Consider the following 23,129-nt stretch of genomic DNA (forward strand, 5'->3'; position numbering starts at 1 on the left):
CTTCCCGTCTAGAGACTAGGGATTCCACATCCTTCTCACTCCACTCCATACAGAGTGGCCATGTGGCTATATTCAGGTCAATAGGAGGCCAGCAGAAGTGATGCATACATCCTCCAGTTCAATTTTCTTTTTTTTTTTTTTTTTAAAGATTTTATTTATTTATTTGAGAGAGAGAGAGATAGTGAGACCAGGAACACAAGCAGGGGGAGTGGGAGAGGAAGAAGCAGGCTTCCCGCTGAGCGGGGAGCCCGATGTGGGGCTCAATCCTAGGACCCTGGGATCATGACCTGAGCCGAAGGCAGACGCTTAACAACTGAGCCACCCAGGCGCCCCACTCCAGTTCGATTTTCTTAAAGGGAAGTAAGTCACTTGTCCTCATCTCTCTTTCACCTTTCAATGAAAGAAAACATGGATGAGGAGGCAATTCAACTTCAACTGTGTGGATAAGAAGAATGCTCAAGTGGAACAGTGTTGTGGGCTGAATTACATCTCCCCCAAATTCAGATGCTTAAGTCCTAACCATCAGCACCTCAGAATGTCACTATATTTGGTAACTAAGATGAGGCCATTAGGGTGGACCCTCATGCAATCTGGCTGGTGTCCTTGTAAGAGGAGGAAAATTGGACATAGACATGTACGGAGGAAAGACAATACGAAGAAAGGGAGAAGTCGGCCATCTCCAGGTCACGGAGAAATAACCCTGGTGACACTTTGATCTCTGACTTCTAGCCTCCAGAATTGTGAGAACTAAATTTCTGTTGTTTAAGCCACACAGTGTTTAGTACTTAGTTATGGCAGTTTTTATCAAACTAATACAAACAGTTAGATGAGAGCATTATCCCTGGAGGAAGAAGAGCTGTCTAACTCCAGACATTGGTAGGAGACAGCTAAACTACCTTGTTCAAGTTCATGTCTTTTGGGGTCCCTTTGTTATAGCAGCTTAACCTATACTCTAGCAAAATACTTGGGGGGAGGGGAATAGGAACAGCATTTAACAAAAGAGACAGAGTGAGGCAAACTATGATGTAGTCACTAAACATAACCAAGAACCAGAGTTTCAGCATGGAAAATAGCTGATAAAAATCTAAGGGTATAAGTCACATATTCCTCAAACTATGTAAAATAGGCATACACGAAACATCTGGAAACAACTACAGTTAAAAAAAATTGGTTGTGTCAGAGTAGACATTCTTTTCCAAATAATGTGGCTTTTCTACTTTTACAATTTAAATCACTTTCATCAACACTGTAATGTACCTTTAGACTTATCTCAGTAATTTCTATGTATTCCTGTAACTTTAAGTCAGCGGAGAGAATCACTCTTAGACATTAGCCCCACCTATTTTGACTTTGAGAAAAGCGCCCACACATTGTTCCTGCCTCTTCACTTCCTTTTCAGCAGTTCTTCCCAGCATTATTTTATTCCCTGTTTTGGTACAGACCAAGGAGTGGAGAGGCGTGCTCAGGGATGGAACACAGGGAGGAGAGCTGGGAGGGAATAAAGGAGCAGACATTCCAGTTCCTTTCATTCCTACCGCAGTCCCTGAAGAATTCATCATAAAACGGAAGCAAAGCTATTAAAAGCTTCAAAAGATCATAGAAACATCTATGTGGTAGCTACGAGGTGCAAATGAGGCCTGAGAATTCGCCAACGTGAACGAAGTTAGCTGAATTAACAGCACAGGAAGTCATTAATTAGATTGTTCGGCTCACCAAATCCATTCAGTGAACTACTGTCATAAAAGCAGTATAATTATGAGCTTGCCCAGCACTACAGACTGCTTTCTAGTCAGAAGAAGCGATTTACAACTCATGCCACATAATCTCTTTTGTTTCTACCTTGTGAGGATACATTCTTCTTTGTTAGAAATGTATGAGGTTTCTTTCAGAGCTACTAAAAGAAAATGGCCAGGTGAAAGTAGATAGGTCCCATTGTTTTTTTTTTGTTGTTGTTGTTGTTTTAATCTGTATAGAAATCTAAATTTTTCAAGATAGATTATTTATTGTGTGGTTGTTAGTAAGGAAAAACAATTCTTAGACATACAAAATAATTTTACCACAGATGCTTTTAAATACTGTTTCTTCTTGCAATGCCTTAAATTAGAGGGGAGTGGCTCGTCCAGGTAACAGAAGGGGAATGGTAAGCATTTGTCAGATGCTGGAAGCAATGATGAACTATCTTGAATTCTATAATTAAGGATCAATTCAAACCAAAGAAGCATTTCAGTTTAGGAATAACTTTAAGGCCCTATTAACTCTTCAAGGTACCCAGAGAGGAATGGTGTTGCAGGGAAGGCCTCACTTGGATCCGTACTGGGGAAAAACACCAGTGCGGAATCCCTGGGAAAGGTGCTAAACAAACACAACTGAATAATCACATAGGAGAAGGGATCAAGGCATTGGACATGAGTTTGAACTCTACGACTCATTGCCCACTAATTTCACTGGACATAGAGATAAATATGGGCCGTGCTCACTTTCCACAGTAGCAGAAAAGACCATACAAATCACTGTGGAAGCCGAAACAGTGCAAAGCCATTTTAATAATCGACGGACGACATTACATTTGTTCAATGACCTGTGAAAATGTTTGTCAAAACATTAAAAACTCTCTTCCCTTGGTTTACACATGTATAGGGAATTGAAAATAGTAGGAAAACATGTATTTAGTATGTCATAATTTATTGAAAACGTTAGAAACCTTGAGAATTAAAGTGTTTTATTTATTTGCAAAACTTATCAAGAGTAGTTTGGACAGTGTTTTGAGTTCTTCTGCTCATACACCGTGCGGTACTGGGTGAGCATCTTTCCTACGCCTTGGTGAATTTCGGATTCCTTTCCAAATCTGGGTCAGCTTCCAACGTTTTGTATTTGCTCTTCCAATGCCATGAAAGAGAGTTCTTTCAATGTGAAGTTTTATGCCTGTACCACTTCCCTCATTTACATGGACAAGTTGGCCTTCACTAAGTTCCTCCAGCCGCATATGCAGAATCTCTCAAACGGCAAGTGGTGGCGCTCCCGATGTCCCATTGTCAGCTACTGCAAATTCTACTTTCAGCATTAGCGCTTTCCATTTCTTTGCTGGCACTTCCCTCTGTCTGTGATCTATCTTGCAAAATGTCATGTGGTTTACTAGTGGGAAACAAGGGGTCAACAGAACTACACACTTTGCCATTCGAACTGAGTAACAAACAGGTGTCCCCGACCAACCACGAACGGACTTTGAAGGAAGGGATGTCATTGGCCATAGATCACAGTGCACATTTGTTAGTTGCATCAGGATTCGCAGATGGAAGAGCTAGCAGAGAAGTCTGCACTTGATGCAGCTATAGTTATTAAGGCATGCTCACTGAAATCTGAACCATTTTGTCACGGGACTGGTATTATTTCCCTAAACCGTGGTAACTGAAACCTGTGCCTAACAGACCACGTAGAGCGAGGACGGACGGACATGGATACTGTCATATAGGCACTTTTAGACCTTGCTATTATCATATCCTGGGAGAAACATAAAAGAAATAACTTCGTGTCTCAAAAGGAAAGTATTCACCCAGTGAAATGCAGGAGACTGGCAACAATGCACAGTAGAAATTCCAAGTGCCTGGCTCTGAACCCACAGTGCCCCATCACGTGTCATCTCAGGGAGGATGCCCAGGTTCTGTGTGCCTCTGTAAAATGAGGGATAATAACAATGCCTTATAGGGCTATCATAAGGATTAAATGAATAATTCAGGTAAAAGGCTAAGGACAGTAAGCACCTCTCAAACACTACTATTATTACTAAATGAAGAATAATTCCAAATGACCTGAGAAGAGGGTGTCCCCCTGTCAGAAAGCTTCTCCTACCTTCCTTACCCTCAATATAATTTTCTACTAGATCTGCCTGCCTCCTCTCTAGGAATATTGGCAATTTTATGGCCAAGGTGGCAGGGAATTATTGGGGGAGTGGTGAAGGTAGGGACAATCCTTTCTCTGGGCCACCTTGAGTCCTGACCCCCATACCAGGCCACCAACTCAAGAAGGGCTATTCGATTCTATTCTGGGCTCCGGAGAAGGAGAACAAAGAGAGAAGGAAGCAGAGAAAAAAATGAGAATGAGAAACCCTCATAGATGAAAGAAGATGTGGTCTGGAGCAAATCATAGCTGAATTAAAACAAAACCCTGACATGAACATCAAAAAGAAATATTTAGGATGATTTATGTCGCCTTTTGTCAAGAACTATAGTAAGGGGTGAGGCAATCCTCATGCTGTGTCTGATATAAAATATCACCCATAAATGAGGAGCCTGATTCAAAACTGAGGCCAAAACATCTAATAATAAAACAGATTACTAGGAGGTATCCACATTTTCTTAGAAAGAAAATAGATAAAATGCCTCCTGGTTTTACAAATCATTGAATTTGCAATTATTCACCTATTTCTGCTATTTCCCAAAGGGGGTCAGTTAATGAAATTATTCTTTAAAAAAAATTCCCGCCAAAGGCCATCCTGTTTTCCTTTATTAGAGAGCCGAACATTTCTGCAAGGATGATTTATTTTAGCATTTCTACTGTCATCCATTTGTTTCTGTTGGCTGTACGGTTAGAACGAAACGCTCGCCGATACTCACAAAGCAGCCACACTTTCCCTGCGGCAGTTTGCAGCCAAGTGTTCCCTCTAAGTTCTGTGGCATAACCCAAGTTAAAGGTCCTCCCTCTCAGCCGAGCGATCATCCCTCACCTGATGGGATGACCTGATGAACAACCCGAAGAGCAACATGTCAAAACCTATCACTCGCCCGCTCCTCTGGGAGGAGGCCTTCTTTACCTCGCTGTTATTTTAGCATGCTCATCGAAATCTGAACCATTTTGTCACGGGACTGGTATTATTTCCCTAAACCGTGGTAACTGAAACCTGTGCCTATCAGGCCACGTAGAGCGAGGACGGACGGACATGGATACTGTCATATAGGCACTTTTAGACCTTGCTATTATACATATCCTGGGGGAAACATAAAAGTTTCATGGCCTCGCTGACAAGGCCTTCTTCACCAAGTCCGGCTCTTCCTTAGGGTCCTGGGTCTCGAACCAGGGGTGGGTGGGGGAGGGATGGGGGCGTGTAGCAGGAGTAATATAATCCAGCAGATGGGCATACCTTATGACAGGATCAGGAAACCCTGACCTTCCAAAGGTGTCTGTGTTTTTACGTGATCGTTTGGTGGCACTCAGCTAAACGTCCAAGCTGCACTGAGCATTAGGGTTGGAAAGGGCCCCTGTGATCACTGCTGCCATTTAACTGGTAACACCACCAACGGCCAGAGAGGCTGCAAAGTTACTGGGCTGTGGCGCTAGGTCTAAAAGCACCTCCCGGTCTCCCAGCCTGATGCTCTGTCCCGTTTATCTTATATCCTTGTTTCTTTCTGCCACTTCCTTTTTAAAAATTTCATTATATGTTTAGATACACGTAAGTGCCATTCAGTTTAATAGATTCTACCAAGTGGAGTGGTATGCAATCTGAGGTATATTATCTATGTGTGACTGAGCATATGCACACACCCCAAAATGCCTACTTTTTTTTTTTTTTAATGTTTGTAGAATACCCCTCAAGCAAAAACACATTCTTAGCTACACCTAAGAATGCATGGAAATGGTTTGAGACCCATGGACAATCATATGAGAGAAGGGCCTTTCTAAGATTTTATTTATTTGACAGAGAGAGCACAAGCAGAGGGAGAGAGAGGGAGAAGCAGGCTCCCTGCTGAGCAAGGAGCCCGATGTGGGACTCGACCCCACGACCTTAGGATCATGACCCGGGCCAAAGGTAGCCACTTGACCGACTGAGCCACCCAGGTGTCCCGAGAGAAGGGTCTTAAAAATGTGTTGAACTGCTGGGGAGGCTTGCCCTACCAGCACGGTCAAGGTTGTGAACTGCAAATATCTCTGCTTTTCTTGCCTCAAGCTGGGTTCTGCCTATGCCATCTGGGTGCATCAGAAGCATGTGGTGATTTCGCAATAAATGCAGGGTAACTGTAATGTTATCGAGAAGCAGAATGACAGTGCAAGGATAAGAAATAAAATAAGATCAGGTTTTAAAATGAAATGTTTCCTTACTCTTTCGCATTGAGAAATTCAAATAAATTATGGATACCTGACATTGCTGATCGGACATGACAAATGAAATAAAGAAACGGGGTCACTTCCTAAAGAGTTCGGCACATACACGTGACACACACATATACACAGACAGACGCCCATGGTTACTCGGAGAGCCACGCTTCTTCACTGCAAGCTCCATGCCCTGCGAGGGCAGAGGCGTGCTCTCCCTACTTTGCTCTTATTCGCCCTTCTGTCCCCACAGTGTATTGCAGCACAAGTGTCCTCGGGGTTTCCTTTTTTCTTTTTTTTTTTTTAGCACCAGGCTCAGGTTGCCTACCTGATGCACCCTGGAATTTCACAAACATAGGGCCAATGCCCTAGAACACTTGGGTGCCTGCGTGTTTGGTTTCATTCAATAATATCCTAGGACTTGGGTAAACCATGGGCTGATGACCAGATTCCAAGAGGAAATGTAAAATTTGGAATTATTTTAAAAAGGGCATCATCTATTATTCCTTTCAGTTTGTCTATAAAGACACACCTATAGCTGATAAAGTTATTGACATGGCCTTGCTTTTTTTGGCCAGATGATCAATCTAATATATACCATATTTCTAATATGAAAATACCTCCATCTACTTTACTAAGTTCATATCTTATTGGACATCTAAGATTCCGAGATTATACTAAAAACCTGAATGCCTCTAAGTATCTGATGAAGATATTGGAAGTAAAATTGGATTAGGGGTGAGGCATCTAAAACTATCTGTGCAGGGGCTCAGTAGAGATAAGGCATTGAGTTAGAATTGTTTGTTACTACACATTTGCTGCCTTATCTCCTTCAACGGCCATAGAAATGTTAACCCAGCTCCTCTTCTTCATCCTCTTTAAAACACAAGTGGAGAATGTTGACTTGAATTAACCGGGTAACTCTCTAGATCTGACATATTGTTAGGATTAGCAAACACATCCCAAGATGCCTTCTGGCTTTAAGAGTGAATGGCTGAATATATAGCCTGGATGGCGAAGTACAGAGACACACTTCAAAAAATCAAAATAATTCCTGGTACAGAGGCCAGCTGAACTCTTTCACTAAAAACCTGCATTATAAGGAATTTAATCTTAAAACTAAATATTAATGGTGTAATTATATTTTCCTCCCAAGAAGTGAGAGGAGAACAAGAAGGAAGGAAGGGATAGGGAAAGGAAGGGAGGAAGGAAGGAAGGAAAGAAGGGAGGGAGGGAGGGAGAGAGAGAGGGAGGGGAAAGGGAGGAAGGTTAGAAATATGTGAGTGATTAAACTCTCTTCCCTCAGAGGAAAGAGGTATAATGATTAATAACTTAATAATGCCTGCATCGAATACGAAGTTTCTCTTTCTACCATCAAAACATGCAAAGTAGATTCTTTCATTTTCTTCACTCATCAAAAGAGATATAGTTTATTACCTTCAAAGTCCACATCTCCAACCAGTTTTGTCTTTCCCGTCACTGGGTCATGGACATAGTTGATACCCACGTCAATTACAGCAGCACCTTCTTTAACCATATCAGATGTAATCAACTTTGGAATACCTGAAAGCAAAACAGAGTTGGAAAATACCTCAACTTCATCCTTGACCATAACAAAGATTTATATATCTAATGTTTTGTTGTCATGGCTTTAAAAAATGTACAAAATACACTGTTTCTAGGAAGAGACCAACGGCACTTAATCATTTCCAATCAAGCAGAAGAACAAAGGCAGCACATGGTGGCTTCTGTGCATAAAATCCTACCTGGATTTACCCTTTCACCTCTGAGATTGCTACCAGATTTCTCCTGATGGGTACCCACTGGAGTAGCATCCTTTTGTGTTTCATGCACTGTAAATGGCATGGGGACATTATGGACATGAAACAGGCTCCTGTTGAGGTTTGGTGGAATGAAAACTATTTGGAAATTGGAGGTAGAGAGAAAGAAGGGTTGCGTGAGTAGAGGGAGGATGAATAAAAAGAAAAAAAAATGAGACAATAATAATTCGAATTCTCAGGGTTGTGGTAAATGGTAAAGTACCATACACATGGTGGTATCACATCGACTCTAAACATGAAGTGTTATCTTGGGCTTTCTTTTTGTTTTTTCTTGGTTTCTTTGATTCATTATGTTTGTATATGACTTGGAAAGGTATAAGATATACTAAGCTCTATTCACTATTTCTCCACTGCAGTTAGAAAGATAACTTTACAGAGATCTTATGTCACCATTCATTTTCTACAACGATTTTCAAACTTTATTTCAAGTATGACAGTACCAGCTAACAATGGTTAGTGTTCCAATTATTTTTTGTTAATTACTAAGATACCATCCCCAAACTTAGTGTCTTAAAACAACACTTCATTATTACACTTCACGGTTCTGTGGGTTGACTGAGCTCAGTGGATGGACCTTCCCTGGGTCTTTCATAGAGCTGGAATCCAACAGTGGCTGAGGCTGGAGTCATCCCAAGATGTGGCTGGGCTGACTGTCCAAGATGGCAACAGTCCAAGATGTCTCCCTTACGTGGCTACAGTTGCTGCTCATGGTTGGTGGAGCTCAGCTGGGACTATCAGCTGGAGCACACAGGTGTGGCCTCTCCTGTGGCTTGGGCTTCCTGGCAGCTGGCTTCCAAGCATGAGTGTTCCAAGAAATGGGAAGAGAAGTTGCCAGTAGCTCAAGGCTGGAACCTGGAAGCTGGCACAGTATCGCTTCTGTCATATTCTACCGGCTAAGCAGTGACAGAATCCACTTGGATTTAAGAGGACAGAGAGTCCACTTTTCAGTGGGAGGAAAATCAAAGATTTTGTGGCCATCTTTACTCTCCCACCACTGTGTTTAGGAGGTGATTTACTCATTTTCACATTCTGCATCCCTTGCAAGAAAAAGACACATGTTGTGTTGTCAGAGGCTTTCTTCTACATTTAAACTATCCATTTATGCATTCCAGATGGCTTAAATGTCACCTTCTTGACATATGATTTTTAGTACAAGTAAGAATTAAAAGGCTATAAAGAAATGGTCAGTGCTAAAATAGATGCAGCTAACTGATAGGTTCCCCAGCCACATAATAATATAACAAATGAGGCATCAATGTTTGAAATATGGTTTTTCTCTTGCTTTCTTACCTAGCCCATAGAACTTCTTCCTTTTTATCAGGTCTAGCATAGATATTGAGTATTGTCCTAAAGATAGTCATAATCCTGTTTCTTCTTGGAACCCAATAGAAAAAAAAAACATAGCCTTTTGGTTCCCTGAGCAGCGCCATGGCAGTCAGCAAGAAAAAGCACCTTATGAAAGGCAGCAAAAGGGAGCCAAGAAGAAAATGGTTGATCCATTTTCAAGGAACGATTGGTATGATGTGAAAGCGCCAGCTACGTTTAACACAAGAAATTTTGGAAAAACATTAGTTACAAGAACTCGAAGAACCAAAATAGGATCCGATGGCTTCAAGGGCCGCGCATTTGAAGTGAGCCTTGCTGATCTGTAAACGATGAAATTGCATCCAGAAAATTCAAGCTAATTACTGAGGATGTTCCGGGCAAAAACTGCCTGACTGATTTCCATGGCGTGGATCTTACCCATGACAGAATGTGCTCCATGGTCGAAAACTGGCAGACCATGATTGAAGCTCATGTTGATGTCAAGACTACCAGTGGTTATTTGCTTCATCTACTTTGTGTTGGTTTTACTAAAAAACACAACAATCCGATTCAGAAGACCTCTTATGCTCAGCACCAATAGGTACCCCAAATTCGGAAAAAGATGATGGAAACTAAGCAGTGACAGAATCCACTTGGATTTAAGAGGACAGAGAGTCCACTTTTCAGTGGGAGGAAAATCAAAGATTTTGTGGGAGGTTCTGGGAACCTATGGTTCCCAGAGAATAAGAGAGTCGTGGACCAGTACTGGTCCCCACACTGAATACCTCTGAAACAGAAGAATGACTGAATAAACTCAGGCAGCCTATCTCAGGAAAAACAAAACAAACAAACAAACAAACAATCAAACGAACAAAACAACTGAAAACAAGAAGTGCAGGCACTTGAAAGAAATGGCCAATAAATTGATTCCAGATAGCCTCAGAAAAGACATAGAAAAACCTTGTCAGTCCATTTATTCACTCCAGGATGTCTTTCTTGGTTAGAAAAGTAACAATGCTGAAGAAGCCCAAGTCTGAATTGGGAAAGCTCATGGGAGCTTCATGGTGAAGGTAGTCGTTCTGGAAAAGTGACTGGGATGAGACCAGTGGTAAGACTGAATGAGCTGATGGATATGAGCCACCAGTCCAAGAATCTGTTTAAAATTCAGACTTTTAATGGTGACAAATAAAAAATCTTATTTGTGGTGTCTAATTTCTAATCACTCTTTTTAAATTATCAAAGCTTGTGAATCAGATGTTCTGAACTGATGGTGATGGGAACTTTTCTGAACTGTTACATGGATTTTATCCATTGCTCTTAGTTACTAAAGAGCTCTGAAAGGGTAGTGATCTAGATGGAAGTTTTATAGATGGTTAATAAAAGGAAATCTTTTCTTAAAAAAAAAGGAAACATACATTGATTATAGCTGCAGGAAATATTTTTAAGATAAAAATGTTGATGAAATAGTTATTAAAATCCAGCTACTAGGCTTTTGAGAAAGATCCAAATTTCCCTCCCAATTATAGTTGTTCATTATGTTTTCTCAGGGAATATCAGACTGGCAATAAACAAATGTGCAATTTTCAAAATAGAGGGAAATGTATGCTTGATTTTAATTACAAAATGGAAAAACCTTAAATACATGTTTTTTTTCCTAAGGATGCCATCACATATGTCTATTGCAGAAAATCTAGAAAATATCTAAATTTAAGATGAAAATAAAAATCACTATAATCATGCCATTCAAAGATAGTAAGTATATTTTTATTGTTTTTCTAGGATTTTAAAATATTTATATATTAGATATAAAATATAATACCTATGACTTTGCTAATATTGTGTTTATGTATCCTACCATTTTGTCATTAAGATTAAATTGTGAGCATCTCCCCATTTTATCAATTATTTGAAATTTAAAATCCACATGAAATTATTTATTATATGGATTACCATAAGTTATACAGTCCTGAACTCTTTCTAATATTTTCCTATTATAATTAAATGCAGTGATGATCGTTTATGTTCAGAAAACTATGGATGTTTTCTTAATTGCAGCATCAAATTTGACAAAATTTTTCACTAAACCCTTATTAACATCATGGAAAAATGTGGGTTGGATAAAGCTCCTATTGGTACAGTCATGGATAGTTAAATAATGTTTTCCAAAACTGTTGATCAATCCATCTCTAAGAAGGTCTATTGAGGTCTTCCATGAAAAGTATTTGTCGGTGCCATTTTCAAATTTTTTAATAAAGAAGTTGGAAGAACACACTGGCACTATGACGGTTATTTCATCTTTGTTCTCCTCCAGGTCTATTTTCTGCCTTTCTCTGCTCTACCCTATGCCAGGGCTAATCCTTACAGAGGTCTTGTGTTCTTCTTATATCTCTTGGAACCCTGGGACAGCCATGAGAACAAGCTCAAGCTAGCCTAATGGAGGATACAGATCCTGTGGAGGAAAGCTGAGTCATTTCAGCTGAGGCCATCCTAGACTAGACTCTAGCTAACCACCAGTTAAAGGCAGATGCTAGAGAAAGCCCAGTCAAAATCAGAAGAAACGAGCCAAAGTCACCATAACTGACCAGCTGAACACAAACTCATGAGAAACTTAAAAAAAAAAAAAAAAGATGGCTGTTTAAAGTGATTGAGATGTTTTGGTTTTGGTTTTTAACACAGCAGTAGCTGCATAGCCTATATGTGTAAATGAACAAAATCAGATAGAATAGTTAATAGGTAGCCCACTTTGGAATGGTGGACTATAAGTAGCAAGAAGAATTTAAGAGGAGATAAATGTATAATTCTGACCAGGAGTTGTACTTGATTAAAAATTCATTAAAAACTAGGGACGCCTGGGTAGCTCAGTCAGTGGGGTATCCTACTTTTGATTTTGGCTCAGGTCATGATCTCAGGGTTGTGGGATGGAGCCCAGTGTCAGGTGCTATGCTGGGCATAGAGCCTTCTTGAGATTCTCTCTCTCCCTCTCCTTCTGCCCCTCCCCACTTCCTCCTCTAAAAGATAAATACATACATACATACATACATACATACATACATTTATTAGGCTACTCTAAGACAGACAGTGTCCAGATATAAGGATATAATGTTTCCCATTATATTTTCGGCAGAGTCTCTCTGGGAGCACTGGATGTATTCTAGGGGCTGGTCTAGAGAAGAATGGTTAGAATGGATCTAGAACTCATGTCATATGGAGCAAGTACTATCAAACTAGTTGGTTTAACTCTTTACTACCAGCCTGCAACAGGGTAAACAAGCTCATGCCACACTGCAAAACAACCATCTCACTAAACACACTGTTTAATTCAGCTAGCTTTCTTTTTTCATAGCAAGGTTTTTTTCAGTGAAGGAAGCAGTATGTTGATTTATATTCTGGCTCAGCACCTTATCTCGTTGTGGACCAATGGTTCCCAGAGAATAAGAGAGTCGTGGACCAGTACTGGTCCCCACACTGAGTACCTCTGAAATAGAAGAATGACTGAATAAACTCAGGCGGCCTATCTCAGGAAAAACAAAACAAACAAACAATCAAACAAACAAAACAACTGAAAACAAAAGCAAAACCCAATAATTGTGGTAGTGTCATCAATATGCTAAACTGAATAGAGTAGATTTACTCGAAATGTTTTCAGAAGGAAGAATGAAAGGAGGGAACACAGGGAATAGCCTTCAGCTCATTACAGAGAATATTTTAAGAATAAGAAAATGCTCCACAAAGAGAAACTGTATACTGCCTTATTCCTCACTAGAAATATTCACAATCGGGTAAAGAAGGATCTGGGAAGGTTATTAATGCCTCCCATTTCTATGATTTAAACACTGTCTTTTGCATAGTCAAATGTTCTTTTCTTTCTCTCTCAACTATTTCATTTCTGATCCTTGCAGACTTCTGATCCTATCATTCTACTAAAGAAAAGAAAGAACTAATACAAACTGTATTTAATGCTGAAATTATAGCAAATGGACATACAAAATCTGTCTCAAATATCTTAATACTCTAAATCATCCATCTAAATTGTTGTCTTGTAGAGGCAAATGATTGGAAGTATAAAGTTGTTCATTAATTATATTTTTAAAGACACTGAAAAGATATTCCTTAGACATGATGTATTCAGTTCCCCAAGTATATAAATGGAATATATTTAAATTCTTATTATTTGATAACAGTGGAATAGAATTAAAAGCTATTTAAATATCTGGTAAATATTTAAACACCAATAGGTTTTAAATGCTTTAGGATGTGGAGTCAGAGGGTTTTTTTTTTATGCTTTGTTAAAGTTGAACATGAATAGTGATTTCAAATAACTATTTCCTATGAGCTTTATTTATTTATTTAATTTATTTATTTTTTTTTGCTGTGATAATTCCATGGAAACCTATCCTTAATTCTTATATAATTTGAAGGCTCAAGCATTGTATGTGAGAACCGAAACCATCCACACCCACGTAGCTTACTGTATACATTAATATGACTTTACTCTTCCACTGTCTTCATCAACATGACTATTATTCCAGGAAACTCTTGCTTAGAAAGATAGAAGTTGCGAATAATTTCACTGTCTTGGGAAGTTGTTAAAAACTCATTTTAACTAACATCTAATTGTTTGATTTTTCAGTAGATAGTATCAAATGACTTGTTTGTTTTCCAAGACTCTTGAAAATCCTTGCTTCAAAATCCTCTCCTTGCTGTACCCACCAATCCTAAACTTTTATATTAGGCTCCTTACCCAATCCTAAGCAAGCCTCCACATTAAAAGACTTGCCTTAAAACAAATTCCAACATCTAAATATCCCAACTTTGCTTCTACACTACTAAGGTAAATTGGCTCTCTGGAGGTTGGGGGGGGAAATCCCTGATTTGTGGAATTTGGTGATTTCTGTGGTATAAATACTCTTCTATGGCATAAATACTCCTACCATGGGACTTCAAGATAGCAAGTGACATCAACTGAACATAGAATTAGAAAGAGATGCTCAGAATCAACCTTCACAGACTTGATGATCATAGGAAGCTCCAGGACACCACGCCTCCTAAAAGACTGCCAAGACAGTGTTTTCCCATGCTTCTGTAACTATAAGCTCAGATCGTTTTATCAATGGATTGTTTGGGTATTTAAGGAGAGCCAGTATTCAACAATATTGGAGATCCATGAAGATCTCATCAATAACCACTCTTGGCCATGATTCAAGATCTCAACTCAGAAACCACGGGTACCTCTATGGTCCCTTGAGCCTCTTGCTGGGATAGGGAGTTATTATTGGTCTCTCTCACTGGAATGATGAGGTAAGTCTGGTATTGAGTCTGAACTCTGGTTTCTTTTATTAAAGCTCCCCAAACGCTGAATTTATTTTGTCTTCTATGAATAAGGAACCCTTTTTAGGAATCCTTTGATTACTCAATCAGTTAAAAATCTTTTATCCTTAGTAGAGATCAGTCTCACTACTTAAAATGAAATTTGCCTATGTCCCTGTCATTTCTGTTGTATATCTATATGGGAGAAGTTCCCAGGGAGGAGATATGAGTAACCTGGATAAACCCATTCCTCAAATTGGCCCTAAGAACTGAGAAATACAGAGAGTGTCTTCTGAACTTTGGGAAAATCCTATAGAAAATCCTATAGATATCTATAGAAATCCTATAGAAAAACTGTGCCTCAGGTCACTAAGTAAAATTTTATGAAAACTTTCTTCATAGAACAAGAGCTTTGTTTTGTCTATGAAATCTTCCCAAACCTTTCTGTCTGGGGAGAACCACAAATTGGTCAGGTTTGCAACTAGAGACGGGCCAGCCATTAGACTGGGGGGTGTGAGGCAGAAGGTATACAAACAGCACTTTCAACTGACCAGTCCCAGACTCTCCTGGATTTGCCTCAGTCTAAAACCAACACCATTCTCCCCTCTGATACAGACTCCTGCTCTTTACATGTGTTTATACCATATCCCAGATTCTTATAACTACCTTTCTAGATGGCATCATTTCACCAAGGATAATTGAGAATTATAATAGCCATTCTGAAGAACTTTTGAGGTGAATAAAAGTGTTCATTGGAGAGGTATCTTAGAACCTAAAGGAATAAAATTCTACCCATCCAGTGGTCTGCATTTTTTAATGTTTTTGAGGAAGTATTCAAAGGTATTCATGTTCCAAAACTGTTCCCTTAAAAGATGTCTTGGCCATGGCAAACAAAAGATAAAAACCTAAAAATGGTCTCTCTTCTAGATTCCTCCAAGTCTCAGCACAACCCTAATAGCCTTCATCCAATTATTCCTCCTCCCTCAACTATTTCCGCCATTTCTTTCTTAGCTGTTCCTTTCCCTCCTAACTGGCCAAAACCCCCCAAAGTGCAGTTACCTTGCAAAGTTAAATCTCCCTCAGAACAGGGAAAACTGCTTTGGTTTTAAGATCTAGTCTTATTCTGAGCTGAAAGCCAGTGTTAAAGATTTTCCAAAACCTGGAAAGGTTTGTTTTCTAAAATAAGCTAAAGTTAGACTAAAACTAATAGAGAATTGACTGATTCTTAGAACATTTATCCTCCTACTTAAAAACCCCAATGGGTGAGGTAATATAGATGCATTCAGAATTTTAGAGACATAAAAAGAATACTCATTCCCTTTCCCTATAGCAGCAAGCTCAAGGTCTATTTTGTCTTTGTGCCTCCTGAGGCAATATATTTTGGTTTTAGATCTGTATTTTGTTTTCTTTTGTGTCCCTTTAGATCATAATAATCAATACTTATTTGCCTTCTTCTGAAAATATCAACACTATACCTATCCGGGCCCTTATGCCCAGAGTTTACAAAGGCACTTTGTACTTTTCATAAGCCCTCAACCAGGGCCTAAAGAATCCCTGGAACCTCCTCTTTCATTCAGATGAAGAGTCAGGGCAGAACATCCATTTCAGAAGATAGGAATCAGAAGCTGAATTTGAAGTTTCTAACACTTCAAAGTGCTTTTATGTTATGCTGGGCCAGCAGTGGATATATTCCTAAAGTACATACGACAGAAGAAACATTACAAGTTTAATAAACTAGCTATTAGATTTTACAGAAGTATTTGCCATTGTGAACTCCCACCTTGATATTTAATAGTTTTCAAAACTCTCATATCAGTTGTCTAAGTTCCTGATAAAACATTTCAATTCTATATTCTGGGATATTCAGTAACATTTGAAATTTAATTGCTACATAATTATGATATCATCATTAAAAAATTCTAGCTAACAAATATAATTACACACTAAAGTCCAAGGTAGGTTTATAGAGGAAGGCTTGTGTTTTTTTCCCCAAGCCAATTAATCCATCTATGAATTTATTTCTGACAGAAAAAAAGACCTATTATTAAAACACATTTTCAGAAATAATTGGGATAATTATTTTAGGGTGAACTATTCTCATCAGAAAATTTAGTAAGAGGATTTCTGATTTATTTAAGATTTCTCTGTTGTGGGTGGAAATCTCTCTGATTGATAAGTAGGCTAATAACCCATGGGTGAGCTACACTGAATCACGCTACTTCAAAAGTTATGACTTTCTTATTAGGTGACTGCAAACCTGTTATTGTGTGATTCCTTATATGAGAGATATGAAATAAATCACCAGTGTTGTCTTAGTAAAATATAATGAATAAACATAACACCTTAAAAACAATGCCAATATGGGGCGCCTGGGTGGCTCACTCAGTTAAGCATCTGACTTTGGTTCAGTCATGTTCCTAGGGTCCTGGGATCAAGTCCCGCATCGGTCTCCTTGCTCAGTGGGGCATCTGCTTGTCCCTCTGCCCCTCCCCCCACTTGTATTCTCTCTCTCTCTTTCTCTCTCAAATAAATAAAATCTTAAAAAGAAAACAAAACAATGCCAATACCTAAAGCACACACAGAGCACAGTAAGTACAGCCTAGGTGCTAAGTTTACCCTGATATGAAGGTGTAACCATTACCCCTTGAGCAAGTATGAGGCCATATCCTTACCCCTATTAATTAGAACTCCAACTGGGTATTTTCAGATGCCTATTTGACGATCTCAGAATTGCGTTCACATGAATTAAAAAAAAAAATCTTTTCCCTATGAATCCTCCTATCATGGTCATCTTTAAGTCTTTATGAAATGGCTCAGTCAAGGCATCCTGATAAAAGGAAGCACCATATTTACACATCAATTTAATTAGTAGAGTTCAAAGGGCTGTGCAAACATTATCTAATTAAACTTCACAACAATTCAGTGAAGCAAGAGAAGGTTTACCCATTATCCTCATTCACAGAAGAAAGATTTTGAGGTGCTGAGAGGCTAAATGATTTCTTAGTTTCACAATGATGAGTCAGAGGTGAGGCTGGGAACAAAACCAGAACTCTTGTTCAGATATAAAAGTGACACCGTGGAAATGCTTATTCAGGTGGATTACTCCTTCAGCTGGAAATTGTCCTACTACATAAATAACAAGAGTAATTGCAGTGGAATTTGTATGAATGTGTATGTTTTCTTCTAGATTAGAAAAACTTTCTTCAGCTTTATTTGCTTTGGAGACAGTCCTATGATGGCTAAATGTATCCCAGCTAAATAGAAACTATATTGCAGGGTCTTCCCCTAGAAGTCCCCCTGTTATTTCTAGGAATCCTCAAGAAGTATTTATAAACCAGTGAGTCAGTGGCAATGACTACAGAGCATATCTTCTTTTTCTCTGGCTTCTTTGGTTCCTATCAGGTATTTGTTTGGCTATGATGTGTATCATTAGAATATACTGTCCATAGCACGGACAATCTCTGGATGCCTCCAAAGCTTCTAATCTTTGGGGTGCCAGAACAGTGCCAGGTTCCTTACAGAGCTGAGGGCCAGCAGGGTCCTGCTCTGTGCCATACTGGATCATTTAGGAGTATGGAATCCCTTTGTTCTCAGAAATTCACAGGAACACTCTTGGGTAGTTCTATTAGCTTCTGCCTTGAATCTTTCCTCTGCAAAATCCACTGAACTTGTGGGGGCTGGATGCATGCTTCTCTTTTCTTCCTCTCATCAACCAAACCTTGTTCCCTTCAAATAGACATTGGTGTATCTGAGGCATGAGTAGAGGTTGGAGGTCGTCGGGGTAATAGGCAAGGGTCTATATTACTAACCACCATGCCTATATACAGAGTATTAAAGTCAAATGGAATGGGTTTCAAACATTATTTCACCCTTTCTTTAAAGGAAAAATGTTTACCAAGCTCAGTATGTAACATGATCAAAGCAAGGAGAAATGTACTAGTTGCAAAGAGAAGATGGGGTTGGGGTTGGGGGGTGCTCTACAGCCAGCCAACAGCCCCTCAGGCTCCCCACAGTCAAATTTGAAAACTAGTGAGTCCAATTCCTCTGCTTTAAGGATATAGCTCCTAAAGGCCAGATAGTCTAGAAAATGCATACTAATGAGACCTGATATTCAGGAAACACAAAACATTTTTTGATAATCCCTGTAATTTCCTTTGTCTATAGTCCTAGACCTTCCCTTCTCCCGCCTCGTTGTGTGCTGGTCTCAGCCTATTGGAAACCAATATTGTGGCTGGACCGGCCCTTGTGGTTTTTATTATGACTATAAGACAGCATCCGTAATAACCACCAGGAAACTTTGAGAAAAAGAAAAGTTTATTATTTATATGACCGGGATATTACATAGCACACCACGGGGCACCCAGTGAGGTAACCAGTAGGGAGAGAGTGCACGGGCCTGGGATTCTGCTTTTATTGTGGTTCAGGGTGGGAATCTAAGGCACAGGAAGAGAAAACACAAGCAGCCCAAGTGGTCAGTTATCAAAACAACCAAGATCTCTAAAACAATGAAGTCTGGCAGGGAGGGGCAGCCTGGCTCTTTATATCTAGCAGCTGGAGAGATGTTTACTGGAGATAGACATCTTTGAAATGGATGCCTCTGTAATCAAAGCTCTTCGGCCTTATTTATTAGGCACTTGTATTACAAAAAGGAAAGCCAGCTGTCAGGGCTTATGCTACACATCTCCTTTAAGCATTCAAGCAGTGCCTGAGACCCTCGGTGCTTATTGACTCAGAGAAGTGATACAGACAAGAAAGAGAACAGAGAAGAAAGAACTTACTCTCTGACTCCTGGATTTCAAAAGACTAACACTTAGGAAAGACAGAGGGACTCAAGCTAGAAAATGAAAGGGCTAAATATAAAGTCAGGACATTGGAAGAGGTGGTGAGAGCTTCAACTTGAGAGGTTCCCAGGGAGAGGTTGCTAGTCAATGTGCCTTGGGCTGTGTCTTGGAGAGTTGGCAAAAAACCCAGTATTGGTTTGGGATGTTCAAAAACAAAGGGATCTTTTCCTCATAGTCTGGGTGGAGATTGAGAAGGTGTCATGACCCCAAATAATTAAATGGATGTAAGGAGAGCCTAGGCAGATGCCTGAGACACTTTCTTAGAGTTTCCTGTCACAGAGTGATAAAGCCATTGGAGACAAACGGGCCAGTGCATGTGCAGACAGTTGGCCAAGGACCCGATGAGATGAAGGCTATCTCACTGGATGCCAGGTTAGGAACTTGTAACAGTGAGAACTAAATGCCCCACCATGCCTGGGTACTTACATGTACCCTCAGGGAAGATGGAAGGAGAGTCTAAATAGATGAAGGTTGAGTTTCTACTACTTTGAATTAACTTGTCAAAGATATTAATGAAAAAGTCAATAAAGATTGGCGGGGGGAAGCTAACAGATGTTTAAGGATACAATGGTCTAGATTATTGGTCAGCAAACAACTGAAATGTTTTTAGAACTATAACTACCAGAATCTCAAGCATAGATAACTGACTTTAATCCTTCATGTTTACAGTATGTTGAAAGGACAATTTAACAGTGTTTTGCTTCTTAAAAGAAAATAATAAAGCTTCCACATGAGCAAATTAGGTAAACTGCATTTCTTCTTCATCTGCCACACAAGACTAGAAATCTTGTCCAGATGTCTACTAGACAAGGACTGCTCTAGAAATCTTGCTGCTAGACAAATGTTGATAAAGAGAAGATTAAACTTGGCAGGTTGTATGCTATATCAAATTACTATTTTACTAACCTATATAGTTAGGATTATCCGTGACAAAAATACTAGCCATGGCAAATTTTAAGTGCTTGTCTAGCCTCCTCTGTTCCTTGGTCAATATCTAAGACTCCAGTTCAAATCTCAGGCTGTACAGTTAAAACCTGGGTAACCTTGGAGAAATGCCTATTTCAGTCTCAGTTTCTTTACCTATATATCTAGAATAATAACAACTTCGTAAACATGGCTAGAGAAATAAATGAAATGATGTATATAAAATGCTTAGCACATTCCCCGGCATCTAAATACCCAATACCTGCTCAGGATATGCCAGAGTCATTCACATATTACCCTGGAGAAAAAAATTGGAAGAGAAAGATACTGTACCTGCACACATTATGTTATAATGTATTGATAGAGCAGGCAGTGAGTTAGACAGGGGCCAGAGGCAAGGACAGGGATAAACAGGTTACACACAAGAAGCACAACATCACACCTTAGAAGCCTGGCAGCACAACACCCTGACTTTGGGGCTTCCAAGACCCCAGGGCTAACAGATCAAGAGCCACAGGGGCAGAACACGTGCTCTCCTCTTTCACCTCCAGCGCAAGGTAACCACTTGACTCATTATAAGGCATTTGCTTTGCGGTTTTAGTGTCTTCCCCCACTATGGGGGAAGGCCGCCATGATGGTTATGGTACAAACCTTGTAGGATCAAAAACTCCCCTTCCCAACCAGTGGGAGGACGCCCCCAAGTGACTGGAAGCAGCTTTCCCAAGACGCAGGACCCTGCTCACATAAAAGGACAGGACTCCTATCCTAAATGAATCATCTATTTAGACTCTCCTTCCATCTTCCCTGAGGGTGCATGTACGTACCCAGGCATGGTGGGGCATTTAGTTCTCACTCCTATAGCTATAGGAGTCCTGTCCTTTTATGTGAGCAGGGTCCTGCATCTTGGGAAACGTGTGTAACCTGTTTATCACCGTCCTTGCCTCTGGTCCCTGTCTAACTCACTGCCTGCTCCAGAAAGCTGCTTCCAGTCTCTTGGGTCCTTGGCCAACTGTCTAGGGCGTCGCCACCTCTGGGCTGCCCACTCTCCCATCTTGAGCGTGAACTATTCTTAATAGACTGCTTTGTGTTCACTACTTTCCTTTTGGCTGTCTTTATGTGAGTGCAAATCCTCATGTAAATCGTGCGGAATCCAGGAACTGAAACCTCCATTCACACAACGCAGTTCTCTCCCACCGGTTAGAGTATTTTTCAAACTATGAGTAGTGACCCACTAATGAGTCATGAAACAATCCAGTAGCAATCAGAATTTTTTTTTTTAAGGGAATAGCACAGCAAGATGTAGCACAGCATAAATCAAAGAGCAAGACACATAGTAAAAAAAATCCTTCGCAAAAATTCGTCTTACTTTATGTATGTATATGTAAGTATACATTAAGTCAAGAAATGTATCATATATTGCAGTAAAGGCCCTAATTCTTTATCTCCATTCCCCCTGTATTCAAACTCCTTACCATGTGACTTTGCACTTCCTTTAAGAGATGGAGCTGATTTTCCATGTTTTGAATCTGAGCCTGAATGTGGGAATCAATCTGGCCAATAGAATGAGGCAGAAATGACAATATGCCAGTTCAAAACCTCCCCTCAAAAGGTCTTGCTTCTTCCCCCTTGCCCTTTGGCAGCCCCGCAATCACGATAAGGTCACATCGGGGCCTGTTTGCTGGTCCCAGGTTAAGGAGACGCACCAGGGAAGAGCTACAGTGCCTCACTCAAGCCCAGAGCGGAGTAGAGCCCCCAGCGGACTCACGGACACATAAGTAAGCCTGTCAGCTTACAAATACACAAATGAATCAATCTGAGATCAGCTCAGCCTAGCCCTGTGGATCAATATCCCAGCAAACCAGACTTGTGAGTTATAATAATGACTGTTGTTTTAAGCCACACAGTTTTGGCATGGTTTGTGCTACCGCACAAAGTAAAACAAACAAATTGGTCATAACTACAATACTTGAAAGACACAGGTTAGAAATTGACATATATTCTCCCAATTATAATGGGCTCTGAATTTGTTTTCCAGTGGATCCCTAACAGCTCCACATACGATAATTTGAAAGGTCTTTTATTACTCTTTCAAATCACTGTACATCAGAACTTCTCATTTATGTTATATAAAAATTACCTCCTTTTCATTTTTAGAAATTTAAAAAACATAGAGAAGTAACATAGAAAGATATATAAATAACAAGTAACACAGAAAGTAGGAAAAAAAAAAAAAGAAAATACCCCCATGCTGCCACCACTCAGAGTCAACAAGTATCAACACTCGGCATATTTACCACAAGTTTTTTTTCTAAGTTTATACTTTCTTGCCCTTTAAAATATTAGAACTGTAGGGATAGGTAAAGTATCACTCAAACTTAATCCCCATTCCCATCCTCTTGCTAGACTGGTGTGTATTCTCCTAATCTTCTAGCCTTTTTCTTGTTCCTTTGTCTACATTTATGTGCTCATGCATATAAACTATACATAAAACATTGAGGGGTTTTTAGAACATGGGGAGGGAATAAGAGGCACATACTAGATGTAAGCTACTGGTAATATTCTACTTCTTGGGAAGGGGTAAGTACATTAGTATTCATGATTATATTATTATAAATGACCATATATTTTGCAAACTTGCTAAACTGATTCATAAATTCTAGCAGTTGTTTTGTAGATTCTACCGGATTTTCAGATAATCATGTTGTCTGAAAATAAAGAGCATTTTACTTCTTCCTTCCCAACCTGGATACATTCTATCACTTTCCTTACCTGATTATACCATATAGAACATCCAGTACAATGTTAGAAGTGCTCAGAAGACAGTCTT

The 23,129-nt window shown here is 39.7% G+C and overlaps 1 protein-coding gene and 1 pseudogene across 4 annotated transcripts in view; one reads left to right on the top strand and one right to left on the bottom strand.

Annotated features, from left to right (window-relative positions):
- The window catches only part of MTHFD2L (methylenetetrahydrofolate dehydrogenase (NADP+ dependent) 2 like), a 132,240-nt gene that overhangs the window by 18,459 nt on the left and 90,652 nt on the right, over positions 1–23,129 (bottom strand). For 3 of the 4 annotated variants that reach the window (XM_035004802.1, XM_035004804.1, XM_035004803.1), the window contains one exon: positions 7,522–7,647. In XM_035004802.1, the coding sequence (XP_034860693.1) occupies positions 7,522–7,647 (126 nt within the window). Of the gene's footprint in view, positions 1–7,521; positions 7,648–23,129 lie in introns of those variants that run through there. The other variant, XM_035004805.1, reaches the window with a different exon arrangement.
- Positions 9,354–10,391, top strand: LOC118010453 (annotated as a pseudogene).

The sequence above is a fragment of the Mirounga leonina genome, unplaced genomic scaffold (genome assembly GCF_011800145.1).
Source record: "Mirounga leonina isolate KUSES-001 unplaced genomic scaffold, KU_Mleo_1.0 Mir_129, whole genome shotgun sequence".
NCBI lineage: Eukaryota > Metazoa > Chordata > Mammalia > Carnivora > Phocidae > Mirounga > Mirounga leonina.